Source organism: Sinocyclocheilus anshuiensis, unplaced genomic scaffold (genome assembly GCF_001515605.1).
Source record: "Sinocyclocheilus anshuiensis isolate Anshui unplaced genomic scaffold, SAMN03320099.WGS_v1.1 scaffold437, whole genome shotgun sequence".
NCBI classification, from domain to species: Eukaryota; Metazoa; Chordata; class Actinopteri; order Cypriniformes; family Cyprinidae; genus Sinocyclocheilus; species Sinocyclocheilus anshuiensis.
Genome location: NW_015539902.1, coordinates 1,267,357 through 1,284,192, shown reverse-complemented (window position 1 = coordinate 1,284,192; position 16,836 = coordinate 1,267,357). Strand labels below are relative to the sequence as shown.

The 16,836-nt window shown below is 39.2% G+C and overlaps 2 protein-coding genes across 2 annotated transcripts in view; one reads left to right on the top strand and one right to left on the bottom strand.

Moving 5' to 3' along the window:
• The window catches only part of LOC107686135 (homeobox protein cut-like 1), a 150,420-nt gene extending 140,124 nt beyond the window's left edge, over positions 1-10,296 (top strand). The window contains exons 23-25 of the mRNA XM_016482994.1: positions 2,299-2,487; positions 6,133-6,424; positions 8,249-10,296. Coding sequence (XP_016338480.1) covers positions 2,299-2,487; positions 6,133-6,424; positions 8,249-8,690 — 923 coding nt within the window. The 3' untranslated portion in view covers positions 8,691-10,296. The remainder of the gene's footprint in view (positions 1-2,298; positions 2,488-6,132; positions 6,425-8,248) is intronic.
• Positions 10,297-14,586: 4,290 nt separating this feature from the next.
• Positions 14,587-16,373, bottom strand: LOC107686214 (uncharacterized). Its single transcript, XM_016483123.1, has one exon. It carries the CDS (start codon positions 15,889-15,891, stop codon positions 14,785-14,787), a length of 1,107 nt encoding a protein of 368 aa, XP_016338609.1. The 5' UTR covers positions 15,892-16,373; the 3' UTR covers positions 14,587-14,784.
• Between the last annotated feature and the right edge of the window lie 463 nt (positions 16,374-16,836).

The following is a 16,836-nucleotide window of genomic DNA, read 5'->3' as shown; positions in this document are numbered from 1 at the left end:
CTTTTGTTTTAAATTGTAATAATATTTCAAAATATTACTGTTTTTATCTCTATTTTTGTCCAAATAAATGCAGCCTTGATGAGCAAAAGATTCTTCTTTAAAAACATTAAAAATCTTGTTTATCCCAAACTTTTGAACGCTATAGAAATGGTCATGGTTGACTGGTGGAGCATTCTACAGTTTTTACTATTTCTGTTATGTTTTTGATGCCGTTTTGTTAATTTGATTGATCATTTTTATATATAAATTATAAAATACTATTATAAATAATATTATAAAATAATTTAAATATAATATTTAAATATATTTTAAAAAATATGTTTTAAGAATTTTTAATAACTTAAGATTTATATATTTAAAAATGTTAATATAAATTTGAGTGGTATTTGTGGTCAGGCATAAAAAATTTACTTATTTCGGCACAAATATATATTTGCTAACACTTGCTTACACTTATGCTTGCTTCACTTGCTTACAAACCATCGTAATGCTTGATTTCCGAGTGATTTTTTTTTTGAGTCAGTTCATTTAAATCAGTCAAACGGGTTCCCAAATGATCTGAATAATTCATTAGCGATTTGGTGAAAGTGATTTATTAAATCCTTATCTAGTAAACCACAGTCTACTGGAAATGTCATGGAAATTCATCGCTCAAAAAAAAAAGAAAAAGTGGAAACTCTGAGTCTAAATGGACTGATTTGCTAAATGAATTAGACTTCTGAATACTACGGTCTATTATTCCATAAATTTGACTCATTATTAGATACAGTACATGGTATATTTTGTCCAAGAGAGACAATACATATAATAATGTCTCTCCACATGAGAGGACAGGTGGAGGACAGGTTGGCCCTGCTTTAGCACTTAATGGCCGTCCAATACGACTGTCTCAATGTCCCTGCCATAATTAATGAGAGGTCGAACGAGAATGTCACACTGGACACAGCTACTTTCTCCTTCACCGTTTGTTTTAACTCGCACCATCCGTTGTCCTCATGTTCAAAAGAGAATTGGCCAAAAACACTTTGTCTTTGTGAACTTTGTGTTCACACTTTCTTCTTTTAAACTCATGTGATCACACACAATAAAACAAAGGAGAATACGGATATATCGCGCAGACGATAGACCTCAGCGTGATACTGTGACAGTCTCTTTCATCTCGCAGATTCTCATTTCCCGACGCGATTTTTGTCTCGGGAGCAACAAAGATTTGTTGTGCTCTGTAGTGGTATTGACCTGTATAAAGTGCAGAATGTAAAGACAGCTGTGTTGATACGAGTCTGTGGGGAGAGAGAGAAATAATCTTCTGGGATTGCAGGCTTTTGTTTTACTCTGGGGAACATTTCCTTTTTGAACATAGACGGATCGCAGTTATTGTCAAGAGGATTCAGGTGCCTTTTGTTTGGAGTGAAAAAAAATCGTTGAAAGCTTAAGCGGCCGATGAAAACTGTTTGAAAGCACCTTGTCTTAAAGATGGAGGTTAAAAGCGAAATCAGCAGAGCTTGTTTGATCAAGCTTTGATGGCACAACACAATAAAAACATGTTCTTAGGAACTCTTTGTTTTTTTAATAATAATATTGGCCCAAAATAAATGAAATGTATCTGGCCTCAAAACATATTTGGACACTTCAGACACATGAATTAATGTTTTGTATTGTATAACAAAACCAAATGGCTTATCGGCAGCATTCTCATGTGAAGGTTTCTTAAGGGATATGATTGTTTGTGTTTGCTTTTCAAACCATGAAAGCAGTTTGAAAGCACCTTTTCTTAAAGGTGGAGGTTAAAAGCAAAATCATCAGAGTTTGTTTGATCAAACTTGATGCCACAATACAATAAAAGCATGTTCCGAATTTTTAAAAATAAATAAAATCTATTCACAGTGGACTCAAAATGTCTTTGGAGACTTACGACCAGTGTTGGGGGTAATATATTACAAGTAACGCAAGTTACGTAATCAGATTACTTTTTTCAAGTAACTAGTAAAGTAACGCATTACTTTCCATAAAAAGTAACTAAGTACCGTAATTCGTTACTTTTTTATGGAGTAACGCAATATTGTAATGCATTACTTTTAAAAGTAACTTTCCCCAACACTGCTTACGACACAGTTAAAATGTATAAATGTCCGGCATTGTATAACAAAAGAAGTACTTCAAGTAAAACATTTCACAAAAATACTTTTGTTAGTAATAAAACGATATATTGTTAACAAGTATTTGGACCATTTCTGGTTGTCCGACGTTGATTCATATGAAGTTTGCTTGACAAATGCGATTGTTTTGTCCGCTCTACAGGTCAGCGTCTGTTTGGCGAGAGCATCCTGGGTTTGACGCAGGGCTCCGTGTCTGATCTGCTGGCCCGGCCCAAGCCCTGGCACAAGCTCAGTCTGAAGGGTCGAGAGCCGTTCGTACGCATGCAGCTGTGGCTGAGCGACCCGCAGAACGTGGAGAAGCTCATGGACATGAAGCGGATGGAAAAGAAAGGTAATCTCCTTCCTTTAAAGGCATCCGTCTGGCCGCACACCAACAAACACCTGTTTGCAATTGTCTGTGTTGTTTCAGAATGTTTTTATTTCAGTGTTTATTAAAGTGCTTCACAGTTTGTTCAGTGTCGGCTTAGTTGGCAGGTCTTTTTAGGACGTTTAAAAGACGGCTGTCTGGTGTGGAATTTTATTCGTTTTTTGTTGATTTTTTTTCACTTGACGATGAGAGTTGTGTTGCAGCAGTTTGCCTGGACCGTAGTGCTGATTTGGGTTGCGTTTCCAGTTTCCTTTCGACCGCTTTTTTCACTAACAAAATGCTGGTGCTGATTCTAGAGCGGTTCCATGTAAAGAAAAAGCGGCTCAAGGACGGATTTATTGGTTTTAGCCACTTTAAACCTGCTAGTTTCAAACCAGGAACTGCTAACGTCAGTATCCAGGGTGCAGGATAATGTCCTCACCACATTTTGTTTTCAAAACCTCAATCCAGCCACATTCACACAAAACTAGATGGTGCTTTTTTGACTATTTTTGTTGTTCTGCAAAACTATTTCAGCCACTGTAAAATCTTATATAATGTGTTTTTTTTTCAGGATGTTTTTTGTAAAGTGATTGATGTATTATATTCAAACAGCATCTGCCAATTCCATCATAGTTTTGGTTAATCAGATCAGATTTTGTGTCATAAAGACACTAATTTACACTTCAAAAGTTTGGGGTTGGTTTTTGAAAGAAATCTAATGTTCACCAAGGTTGCATTTATTTTATCAAAAATACAGTAAGGTACAGTAATATTGTAAATTATTATTATTATTATTGTAATTTAAAATAACTGATTTATTTTTTTAATATATTAAAATGTAATTGATTCCTGTGATGGTAAAGCTGAATTTTCATCATCATTACTCCAGTCTTCAGTGTCACATGATCTTTCAGAAATCATTACACTATGCTGATTTTGTGCTTAAGAACAATTTTTCATTATTATCATTGTTGAAAACAGTTGTACTGCTTAATATTTTTGTGGAAACTGTGATTTGTTTTTTCAGGATTCAGAGATTTTTTTTGATGATTAAAGTTCAAAAGTACATAGTTTTAAAATATAAATCTCAATGAACAAAAATACTTAAAAAATAAAACATTCTTTATAAACATTATAAACTCTTTACTGTCACTTTCGATCCATGAATGCATCCTTGCTGAATAAACAACGTAATAATTTGAATTTAAATATGAATGAGTTTACTCATTTTCGAAGCTACAAGTAAAATTTGTAAACGAAAGCTTAATCTGTCTTAAATTTTTCCAGTAACAGAAAAAAAGCTCAACAATTGTGTATTTTCATGCACAGCCATCGCAGATCGTCAGTACCTTGGTCATGTGTCCATATTTACATGCAGCACCTGCTAATTATCACCAACTGTGCGATTGTGTTTATCCAGTATTGATTCCAGCCGGCGCAGGAGTTGCAGAAAACAATCTTTAAGCTGACTCTCGTCAGCGTTGCCTCTCTTTAATGTGAAGAGATGCGCGAGATGCCGGAAACGAGGCGGTCCGGCGGAGGGAGGCCTGATGGGCTGTTTGATTGCTCTTTTTTTCCCCTCTTTAATAGCCCAGATGTGTCCTCTGGCTGCCGAATAGGCCGCACATGCTCTGTGAGGCTGCTCGTCGCTCCGCTGTCTGGATTGATGAGGGTGGGAGATGTCATTTCTGTGATCGGCTGTGACAGGCTGACGGCTCTGTGGGGCTGGCTTACTTAAAGTCCACTGCACCCAGTGCCGGGCCCGTACGCCTGCGAGCTTGCAGCAGGCCAAGTGAACATTCCTGGAGTCATTAGGCCTGTTTAACACTCCTCTCGGGCTAAAAGTGACATTACTGGTGCTCCCTGGGTGACGATGACGATGATGGTTTTGTTGTGAGTCAGGCTTTGCGGTTCGTGTGCGCGCGGAGCGGGCGAAACTCGTGGGGACCTCCTCATTAGAGTGAAACTGGCTCCACCATTTACCCCTAAAGCTCACTGTGCACTTGCCAGGGACGGAAAGCAACAGCTTTACTGTCGTGTTCTCTCTCTCTGTTTTTGTCTCTCTCCACCTCGCTGTCTTTTGCTCGAGCTTTTCAGAAAAGAGTATGAATTTGACCTCGACGCTGGCTAGAGGCACAAAGCAAATTAGACTTGCTTGGCCCTTGTTCTGAGAGTTTTGGCCACCAGCGGAATCTTTTACCATTGCTGTTGCCAAAGGCTCCTCTTCAGCAGACACTGAAACGCAGCGTAAATGACAAATTTTACACGCAGCTGTGTAGTGAGCTTTTTTAATCAGAAAAAGGATATTAATGTGCTTGCTCTCTGTTTGTGTTCATGTAAGAAAAAATAGAAAGACATTATACTGATAACTCAATGTTATTGTTACTGGAATTTGTTTTCATTAAACTGTAAGTTGTTCGTAGGAGAAGGAATTCCAGGCGTTTTGAGAATATTTGGGCCTAGTTGGGCCAGGAATTCAGATTTGCACTTTCCTGCCAGTATTTTTTAATAGCACTGATACTTTTATTTGTAATATTGTTAAATATAATTCCAATTTAAAATAACTGTTTCTTATATTAATGTATCTTAAAAGGTAATTTAATCCTGTGACGCAAAGCTGAATTTTCTGCAGCCATTACTCCAGTCTTCAGTGTCACATGATCCTTCAGAAATTATTATAATATGCTGATTTGGTGCTCAAGAAACATGTATTATTATTATTATCAATGCTGAATGCAGCTTAATATTTTTGTGGAAACAGATAAATTTTCTCAGGATTCTTTTATGAATGTAAAGTTCAAAAGAACAGCATTTATTTGAAAAATTAGTCTTTAGTTACGTTGTCTTAAATGTCTTTACTGTCACTTTTGATCAAATTTATGTGCCCTTGTTAAACAAAAACAAATAATTGTTTCTAATTCTTAATAGTACAATATCTGGAATTTTTACACCTACAGTATAACTTTGACAGCTATTTACATTATAAATACATTTATAAGAAAATTATGACATGATGCAAAACGTTACTGCTTTGTGTGTCATTTTCAACCCATTTTCACTGACAGTCACTAGAAAAAAATGTCATCCCATCATGTTATGAAGATTCATTGCTTTATTTGAATTAGCATAATTTGCTAAACAGCAATGCTCGAAACAGAAACCGAATGTACAACAAATACAAAAACGTTGAAAGCTCTCAAATAATCAGGTAATTTTATAGTTTAGCCCTGGTGAATCTCCCTTTTGTTTGTTGGTTTTTTTTAATAATTCTTTTTTAATTATTACTTTTGTAATGCTGATGTATGAGTCAAACTTACAAAGACCTCAAGATGCAATAATAATATTTGTAATCAAAGACCGCCCCCTACTGACTAGAGAAAAATACAGCAATCATGCATTTTATTAACTGTAATTTAATCTACAGCATCTAACACGTGCTGTTCAGTAGGACGGTAACCAACATAGACATTGCCCCCAATATTAAAAGCATTGGCCAATCAATACGGGCCAGTACTTTTATTTCCTGTTCAGTGAATCATGTGAAGCATATTTCCCAGAACACATTTGCTTATTTGTATGTATATTCTCTGATTGTATTTACAGCTGTTCTCCATATGTGTTTTCCAGCCTACATGAAGAGGCGCCACAGCTCCATCGGTGAGAGTCATTCGCTGGAGACTGGTCTGTCAGGAAGTGATCTCACTCAGGGCGCCAGCCCCCAAAACCTCTCCCAGCAGCAGCAGCAGCAGCAGCAGCCCCAGCTGAAGAAACCCCGTGTGGTGCTGGCTCCAGAAGAGAAGGAAGCTCTGAAGAGAGCCTACCAACAGAAGCCTTACCCCTCCCCTAAAACCATCGAGGAGTTAGCGAGCCAGCTCAACCTTAAAACCAGCACGGTCATCAACTGGTTCCACAACTACAGGTACTGAGACGCTTTAACCCTTAAAGTTACTCACACTGGTGTGTTGCGACTTTAATGTTGGATTCAATATAGTTAGAACTGCATCATCTTTAATTTCAAGTCCCGTTTGTAAAGCCTGCTTTAAACTGTGTTTAGTTTAAAAACTAATCCGCAGTGATGAAGCAAACAAGCAAACAGTGTCTTACTGACGCAATCTGGAACTTCGTTTACTTCGTTTATTACATGTGCAAATTGGTGGACGGGGCTAAAGGGGCCTTGATGTAGAAGTAGGTGTTGATCTGCAGAGGTAGTGTTTTGACGTCACTGACGTCATACTGAGATGAAATACGAAATGAACCATTTGGGCTACTTGGTTGCAATAAAACCATTGTCTATTGTTGTTGCCTTCTTCAGTAGTTTGTTATTCGTGTTCTGTCTCCTTCGTTTCTTTTCTGACTGTGAACCAATGAGCCAGGCCAGTGTTGCCACCTTGTGGACAAACTTATTCACATTATAAGGTGCTGAGGAACTCGCCCTCAGCTTCTTTGTCTTTCTGTGTTAGAAAAATTGGGCTACATGCTTACAGTACACACGTACCGTGCTGATGAAGAAATTAGGCTCTACCCTAACGTACGCGTAAAACCCAAGTATACTTTGGGCTTTAGCTTAAGTGATAGTTCACCAAAAATGAAAGTTCTGTCATTAATTACTCACTCTCATGTCATTCCAAACCCTTAAGACCTTTGTTTATTTTCAGAACACAAATTAAGATATTTTTTAATATATAATTAATAATAATATAATTATTCTTTCTGACCCTGCATAGACAGCAATGGAACTACCACGTTCAGGGCCCAGAAAGGTAGTAAGGACATCATTAAAATAGTCCATGTGACATCAGTGGTTCAATCGCAATGTCACGAAAGTCTTGAATAAAGTCGTTATTTTTGTTTTCTTTATGCACAAAAAGTATTCCCGTAAATTCATAACATTGTGATTGAACCACTGATGTCACATGGACTATTTTAATGATGTCCTTGCTACCTTTCTGGGCCTTGAACGTGTCAGTTGCATTGCTGTCTATGCAGGGTCAGAACACTCTGAACGAAGGTCTTACGGGTTTGGAACAACATGAGGGTGAGTAATTAATGACAGAATTTTCATTTTTGGGTGAACTATCTCTTTACACATCCAGCTGCCTTTGTTCCTTTTCTTACAAATCTTGTTCGTTGTTCCCACAGATCCCGTATCCGGCGAGAGCTCTTTATTGAAGAGATCCAGGCGGCGGCCGGCGAAGGTGGGTCCCCTTCGGCGCGGCCCGGGAAGTCTGGGGGCGAGGGAGACAACAGCTGCGACGGCACCGAGTCTGACAGCACCGCGGAGGGCCGACCGAGCGGCTCCGAGGAGCACAAGGGCTTCCTGGAGAGCCCCAGCCTCAGCCACAGAGATGAAGAGGGCGAGGGCGAGGCCGAGTTCCCCAGCGCCTCGGGCACCAGCAGGCCACGAGGAGGCATCATAGACAGCCTATTCGGCATCCCCGAGTCCATATCGGCCGTTTCTTTATGCACAAAAAGTATTCCCGTAAATTCATAACATTGTGATTGAACCACTGATGTCACATGGACTATTTTAATGATGTCCTTGCTACCTTTCTGGGCCTTGAACGTGTCAGTTGCATTGCTGTCTATGCAGGGTCAGAACACTCTGAACGAAGGTCTTACGGGTTTGGAACAACATGAGGGTGAGTAATTAATGACAGAATTTTCATTTTTGGGTGAACTATCTCTTTACACATCCAGCTGCCTTTGTTCCTTTTCTTACAAATCTTGTTCGTTGTTCCCACAGATCCCGTATCCGGCGAGAGCTCTTTATTGAAGAGATCCAGGCGGCGGCCGGCGAAGGTGGGTCCCCTTCGGCGCGGCCCGGGAAGTCTGGGGGCGAGGGAGACAACAGCTGCGACGGCACCGAGTCTGACAGCACCGCGGAGGGCCGACCGAGCGGCTCCGAGGAGCACAAGGGCTTCCTGGAGAGCCCCAGCCTCAGCCACAGAGATGAAGAGGGCGAGGGCGAGGCCGAGTTCCCCAGCGCCTCGGGCACCAGCAGGCCACGAGGAGGCATCATAGACAGCCTATTCGGCATCCCCGAGTCCATATCGGCCGCCGCGCCCCCCTGCCGAAACCCAAAGGACAGCAGTCTGCGCAAGAAGAAAGCAGCCAACCTCAACAACATCATCCACAGGCTGGAGAAAGCGGCAAACCGCGACGAGCCTCACGAATGGGAGTTCTGAGGCGCCGCCATGTTGTTGTCGTTTTATTCTCACTTTGTCCCTCACTGAGCTAACCCGACCAAGCCTGGTGCACACACAACTCTGATTAACCCAAGGGTTTTCGATTCGCTGTTTAGAAGTGGGCTATCAGAGACAAGAACAAGAAAAGGAAACAAGTTTTTAGTCTGTTTATTTTGTGAAGCACTTAATGGCCCTGCTGGCCACAGGGCTGTGACACCATTGGCTAATGGTGAAGACACAAAATTGAAAAGCACAGGAGAAGGAGCGTTCCCACGAAATATTCTCAAGACTGGCGACAGTCGCAAAAAAACTAAAACACATTATGATATCACAGTGTCTCTATTTCTAATGGAGACATTCTCACCAACAAGCTGAATAACTGTTACAATAATTTATCAGTTCTCAAGAGTCTTGGGAGTTTCCTCTTTTGTATCATGTATGCTTTGGCTGTCAGCAGAGACTAGTTCGAACCGGTTTCAAACCAAAAGTCAAGCATTTAAAAGCAAGTGTTGGCTGAAGGAACACAGGTGCACCGTCCCCCCTGCCTCTCCCTCCCTACCCCAGAGGAGGCCATCCAATGGCTATGCAACTCTAGTACGCAATGGATTCCAGCGTAATGGAACCCGCATTATTTTCACAGTTCTGAAGCTTCTCCGATGCGAGAAGAAAATCCTTTTTATAGCAATTAAGTTGCCACCGAGAGATTGCACAGTCAGTTGACTCTAAACAGCACTCCTTTTGATTTTACACGCCAACGGCCTAAAAGAGAAAAAAAAATATTGCGAACGAAAAATTATCATCGTAAATAAGAATCCACGATCACGCTAAAATTCATACTGTTGTTGTAAGGTCGACGCAAATGGGAGACGGGAGTAATTTCGTAACTCCATAGCTAAGTGTCCATTTTTAACGTTATTTAGGTCTCTTGTAAGGGTAGCGCTCGTTTATTTTTTTTCCATAGCTTTAATCGCCTCCGCGACTTGCGTTTTGAAGCCCGCGGAGGTCTTGTTTAATAATAAACGTCATTTTAGGCCAAAACAAAGACAGATAGTGAAGAAAAAAAGGATTTGTACAGTACTTTGAGTAAATATTCCTGACAAGATATTTTTTAAAGAGAATGAACAAGCCTGATTTTTATCCTCTTATAATAGAACCATACATCAGAGACCTCTAACCAAGTTGGGCGGTTTGGGCGCATAGAATTACAATTCTAATCCAATATCTATGGTGTTATAAATTCTAATTCTATGGTGTGGCCATGGGCCACTGCACTGTATGGGCTGGTCCTCAGCACCAGGGTACCGGATGCTGAGTGTGGGGGGAAACCCACCTAACCGCTCGCTCTCGTGCAAACTCGAAACTTCAGGTTTTTCACCAGCTTCTCCATTCACTGTTCACCCAACCGTATACAAGCTTTTCGTGGCGTCCGCAACATGTTCACGGCACACATCTGTCCTCCGAGACAACTGGAAAAATTCCTTACGAAACGGACTTGTTTTGTTTTTTCTTCATACTGTATATGACTGAGGACTCGGACACATTTTCATCTACATTTCTTGTTTAACACATTTAAAAAAAAAAAAAAAAGAGGAAAATATGTAGATTGTGAATTAAAAGCTCTTTTACCGTTAGCAACCTGAGGTGAATCTCTACACGCGCGTGTCAGAGGACGCGGCAAGGACTCTGCGCCTCTGTAGAAACGTTCTTTCTCTCCTGAAACACCTTTTGAAGCCTGCTCACCTTTCACCTCCGGCCCTTGTCGTCATTGTATGCAGTTGATTTTGTGAACGAAAGTGCAGATCGGTGGTGCCACGCGCTCGTCTGCGTGCGAACCTTGAGTGTGAGGGTGTTTGTGTGTGTGAGATTGTTGACGAGCGATTTATATTTGTATATTACTACTACTACTCTCCACAGGCAGTGGAAGCAAACACCTCCTCACGTCCCTAAGCTATTTAGCAGTCCTGCAGCATATCACATAGTACATTTAAGTTCTTTTTATTTACACGCATAAACTAATGGTAGATATTTTTTGTTTGTTGGTGTGGTTTGCTTATTTATAGATGCTGTCTTTTACATATTGATGTCTTATATTGTTATACGTGTGCTTTCTTTTGTAATGGAAGGGACTATAAAAGGTCAGGTTACATATTTTTAGACTAATAGACTGCCGGCAGTATTGGATTACATTTAAATGATGTACTTTTGATACATGTCTATTGATTAATTCTGAAGATTATCATTGTTTGATTTTTTTTTTCATATATTTTACTCTGTTAGTGAGCTGGATGAACATTTACTACGTTGACAAAGCAGAATTCTATGTATTGCATTAATGATTTTAATTAGTACGCATTTTAGATGTTTTAACAATTTTTAAAGATGACAATTCAAGATAAATTGCGTTTGGTTGTATTCACTCTACAAAGGCAGACCGATTGATGCTCTTGAATTGGGTTTTCAGGTAGTTAACCTGCGAACGTTCTGAGGTTACGTACGTTTATAAATCGCAATCAAGCTTAGTTGCTATAATGAGCCAGTGAACAACTGGTAGTTAACGTCACTGAAATTAGCTGTCGCTTTGAGTTGCACCTTGAGGAATTGGACTTTGTTTTTTTTGTTTGTTTTTTTGTTTTTTTAGTGGGAATGAAATTCATGTCGTTCAGTTGCGTTAAAATTTACGCCGACGAATCTTGAAGAACAACATCGGCTTAAAACTACCTTTGGCCTTTTTTATGTGTGCCAATGAATGATTCAAATCAAATTTGTCTTTTTATGACCTAACGAAAGCACAGAAGATACTTCATGAACCAATGTTTTTATCGGAATATTCGAATAATATGTCGAAAGCCCGTGACTGTTTCTCAAACTTTCTCTCCACGTCTAACATTGGAGTGCCTTCACTGAAAACTGTTCACTACTATAATCGCGTCGTCTTCGTTCCAAATAAGTGATTAAAAGTGTCGCGTGTCAGATCATACCACGTTTTAGCCATTTTCGCCAGCAAGTTTAATAATAAGGTCTCATCTAGTCTCAGGTCATAATGTTGTGTACTTTTAGGGTGTCTGTATTGTTTTATCTGAGAGAAAACAGCTGTCCCAGGATTCAGGCTTGGTTATTAAAAAAAAACAACGTTTTTACAATGGCTTCGATCGGTTAACTTCACATTTCTTTGTCCCAAATGTCGTTTTAATCATTTCTAGGCATTCATTAGATGTTTTCGACCATGTTATTGTATTTGAACTGTAGGATTCCCCCATGCTGGAGGAAGTTCACAGATGGATTTGGCATGTGGAAACTCTTGAAATTATTTGTAGACTATACTGTAGTGTGGACCAAATTGTCAGAACAGACAAATCAGCTTGTAAAGACTCTTTTCTGATCATGAACATGTGATTTCAATTGAACACAGATGAAGAAAAACACGTTTAGGAGCACATTCAAATCTGGTCTATATTAAGGACGCTTTTGTATGTCTGTCACGTTCTCACTGACTGAAACCGTAACCGTACTGTTGATATCATGGCATGAAACACTTAGAAGAACACTTCGAGTTTCCAGACGATTCTCAATGCAGATGTCCAGCACTTTTTCTCTGCTTTTTGCAAATATTTTTCTATGGAGAGTATTGCAGATGACTAAATAACACATCAACATACGACTGCACAGACAGCACGTTTATATGATTTCTTAAGAAAAAGACAAAAAAAGACAAACAAAGCAACAAAAAAAGATAATCATTATTGATATTACATTGGTAGTCACGAGTAGCATTATTGTAGATATTCGTCCGTAGCTTAGTTCGCTAGTGATGTCATAATTGTTACCTCGTTTATTCCCTCACACTTACGTCACTTCCTGAGACAATATGTTCTGAACAGCCACAGTTTGTTTCATTGTATCCCAGGTGGAGATTTTCTCTCTTTTTTTTTTGTTTTGTTTTGAAAGTTGTGTAATTGTGTTACATGTGATGCGAGCACGACGATTATACATCTGGCTCAGCGAGAGCAACACTTTAACCAAGTTATCACGATTCATTTCGACCAACAACCTATGGAAATGGGATGTCTTGATCATGACGTTCAGATCTCTCTCTCTCTGTTGTTGCTCTGTATGCTGTAATATGGGTAATATGAAGCCTTGTAATGAAATATGACAGGCAGCTCCCAACACAAGCTGGTATCCTATAGATTCTCCGTAGGTCTCTCAAAGCTCAGGTAGAACCTTGGTTTAGCACAGTCCTTTTGTCCATTAGTTTGTTGGTGACACTTTCCCTCTTACACCTGCTAACGACAGTTGTATGGTTTATTTTTCTATGTGTCATGGTTTTGAACCACAAGATGGAGCTGAATCCTCCATTTTACCTGAATAAAGACTCTTCCACTTTGTTCTCTTGATATGTATTTAGTTCGGTTGGTTTTTCCTTTGTGTATCATCATGTAGTATTCTGTTCCCAGCGCTGTTACAGTTATAATCCAAAATGAAAAAAGCAATATCACCGTTTGAAATTCATTATTATTATTATTATTATTATTCCTCATTACCACCATAGGTGTATTAACTGAAGTAAATATCTTTTGTACAAACACATTACCACTGTACTCTGCATTTATTTGAGTATTTCTGATGTCAGGAATTTGAAGCCATGTTCAAGCAGCACAGAGCATGTGCAAACTACATCGTTTGCATGATGTGTAAATGTTTTTATGACTACAACAGTTATATATACACACATGCACATTATGGGGACATTTTAAGGGGCCAAATTAAACTACAACATACAAAGGTTTCAAAAATAAACATGTACTGCTAGAAATACCACACTTCCACACAAACAGAAGATAGTTACTGAACTATTTTGAATTATTTATTTTCTTTCCACAGTATTCATATTCATCCATTTGTTTAAATAACCAGAAGGCACCTTTAAATTGAATTATTGTCATTTCAGTATATCTCCATAACCATTCCAGTTTCAGATTGAACCCACAGCTTGTGGTAACAGCCTACAACATCCTTAACAGTTCACCAACCACGGCTCCAGAACATTTCCACCATTCTTCCAAGTGACTAAATTACACTAATTTACTTCCAAGTGACAGACATTTTTGTACACAATACTTGTTTTTTTCTAAAACTTAAATTGGGCTCGGGTGAAGTGAGGCCAGACAAATAATAATAATAAACCAGTGCCTGTTTTTACCAAAGCCCTTTGTGCAAAATAATGCCATCAGTGCTTACTAGTGGTTTAAATGCTTATGCTCCATACCTACACAAATCATATTACGTTGAATACAGTTTAACAGATGAGATAGATACAATGGCATCCATTATGATAGATAAACCATTTTCAGACATCATATTACCTTAAACTAAAACATTTAGGATCAAATACTCTCGAGTCTGTCTTGTTTCACACACACACACACACACACACTCGAATCTATACAGGATCTTATTCGAATAGCTGAGTCCTGTTTTATTTTCTAAAATTTTATTTATAAAATAATATATTTTAATATTATAAAAAATAAAACAAGACTGGGGATGTGAGTAATGTTTTATTTAATTTTCAAATAGTGTGTATATATATATATTAATATAAGACTGATTTAGACTATTCTAATAAAATCCAGTATAGATTTATGATGGTTTTTATTAGTACCAATGGTTTTTAGCAGAGACTGTGGTTACCATGGTGTGTGTTGGGGTGTACAGTATATAACAAACCCTACTTCAGTAAAATTCTAACCGATTTACATAAGGGGTATATTGAAATTAGGAAATGGTTTTGCAAAACAAAAAAAATACTTTTTAGTTATTTAATAATATAATTATATAATATACGTATATTTTTATTATTAAATAACTAACGTTGTTTTTGTTTTGCAAAACCATTCCCTAATTTCAACATACCCCTTATGTAAATCAGTTATAATTTTACTGAAGTAGGGTTTGTGGCAACATCTGGGGGGAAAGGTAAATATGACATATCCGTACAATATGTTTGTGTCTGCACTTTTTTTTTTTTTTTTAAACAAAACCAACTTTTAACTGTTAAAATGTGAGATATGCTTCAAGTATCCCTGTATCTTCCTCACTTGCTAGACCTCAGGCTAAATAAGATAATCGCCCCCATAGCCAGCATCATCCCTACAGCTATCTCCTTCATCCTGCCCAGTTGTATATCCTCAACCAGCTCCTCCTTCTTCCTGATGATCTCTTCTCTACGCTGCCGGATCTCCTGCTCTCTCTTAAGCTGTTCTCCATAGTGTGATCTGATGAAGGCATCAAAGTCGAAGATGTTCTGCTGGGTGGCTCCAACAGACGGGGGGTGTCGGGTTCTGCTCTGCTGTCCTGATCCTGGACTCTCTCTGCCGGCGGGTTTGCTGGTTCCCTGCAGGTCAGCTTGACTCAGGATCCCACGGTCGTATTTCCTCCTCAGAGCTTTATTACCCAGGACGCTGTACGCCTCGCTGATCTGCGAGAACCTGAACGCGGCCTCTTCGCTCCCTGCGTTCTTGTCTGGGTGATATATGAAGGACTGTTTATAGTAGGCAGTCTTGATTTGTGCGTGCGTGGCGGTTGGAGAAACTTCCAAAATATCATAATAAGCAGACTTTGATTTGTATAATGAGCTGCCTTTATCCTGTGTGCCACTATAAGCTCTGGTTAAAGATATAAACTGCCATAAATAATCATTTGGAGGTCCATAAAGAGTATTTTTATAGATGGACCTCCTTAACTGGCGCTTAAAGTTTGTGCCAGTATGGCTGGACAGGAGAGGGAGTTTTCCACGAGTTCCCAAACACGAGCTCCTCCAGGAGGACACATGAACTGGAGATGCCTTCGAGTTCGATCCATGGCGGTCAGTGCATGTAACGTTACTAACATTTCCAGAATGGAGGTCCAGCGGCACTTTCACGCTGTTTGCATCGCCACAAGCACAGGTAAAGAGCGAGTTTACAGTCCCTTCTGGAGTCTCCAGAGCTGCCGGTCTTTTAGCTGCTTCCACTCGGTCATTTCGAATGTCACAGAGCTGTGGTGAATTTATTAAAGCTGCAACATAAGCTGCCGTTGAAACCGGTTTACCGTCTTTATCCAAAAGCGGGAGATATTCCGGTTTTAAAAGCTTGTAAGCCCCTCTCCCGAACCGCAGTCCGACCTCCGCCATTGCGCAGAGATCAACTGAAGAATGCATCATCTGTTTCCGCTCACGGCAAATTGACCAATCAGAATTGAGCTTCTTTTCAGGTTGAGTGAAATTTGGCCAATGCCGTGCGAGAAGAATATTTCCAGGCAAGAGATTGGTGGGGCGTTAAGGTTGTTGGTACATTATAATGATTACATAATAAACAGCGCAGATACTGTAGTATTAGGGTCATTACTAAAAATTCAGTTCCTTCTGTAGTTTTAAAAATGAAACCTATTTTTATTTATGTATGTATTTTAACTAGTAGTGGTGCACGTATCAGGACATAAAGTGGACAGTAACTCAATGGACACAATCATTTTGAGTGTTATTAATGCAAATAAATCACTACATTTTCGCAGATAATGTAATTGTATACATTTAATTGCATAGCAAATTCCTTTATTTCAGCTGTTCTGAGGACATAAGAAGCAGAAGAAGAAGAAGAAGAAGAAGAAGAAGAAGAAGAAAGAGCTTTATTGCCAAGTATGTTTGCACATACAAGGAATTTGTTATAGTGTCACAAGCTTCCAGTACACGGAGACAACAACAACACACAGATAATAAAAATGAGATGTGAATAAAATACACATGCATAAATATAAACCACAAAAACAGAATAAATTGTATGTACAGGTGTGCTATAGATGGAATAGGAATAGAATAAAATAAAATAAGTTGTAGGGATGTACTAGGGTTTAGGGTGATAAATAAGTATAAGGTTATTGCACATACTGTACTTTAATTGCACAATGGGAGAACATTAACCGTTCATGAGGTAGATTGCCTGGGGAAAGAAACTGTTCTTGTGCCTGGCTGTCCTGGTATTCGGTGCTCTGTAACGCCGACCAGATGGCAAAAGTTCAAAAAGGAGATGGCTTGGATGTGATGGATCCAGAGTGATTTTCTGAGCCCTTTTCCTCACTCTGGATGTATACAGTTCTTGGAGGGTAGGCA

What these genes read in the sequence shown, in the direction of transcription:
- LOC107686214 (XM_016483123.1), bottom strand. Translation starts at nt 15,891, where the DNA reads ATGATGCATTCTTCAGTTGATCTCTGCGCAATGGCGGAGGTCGGACTG.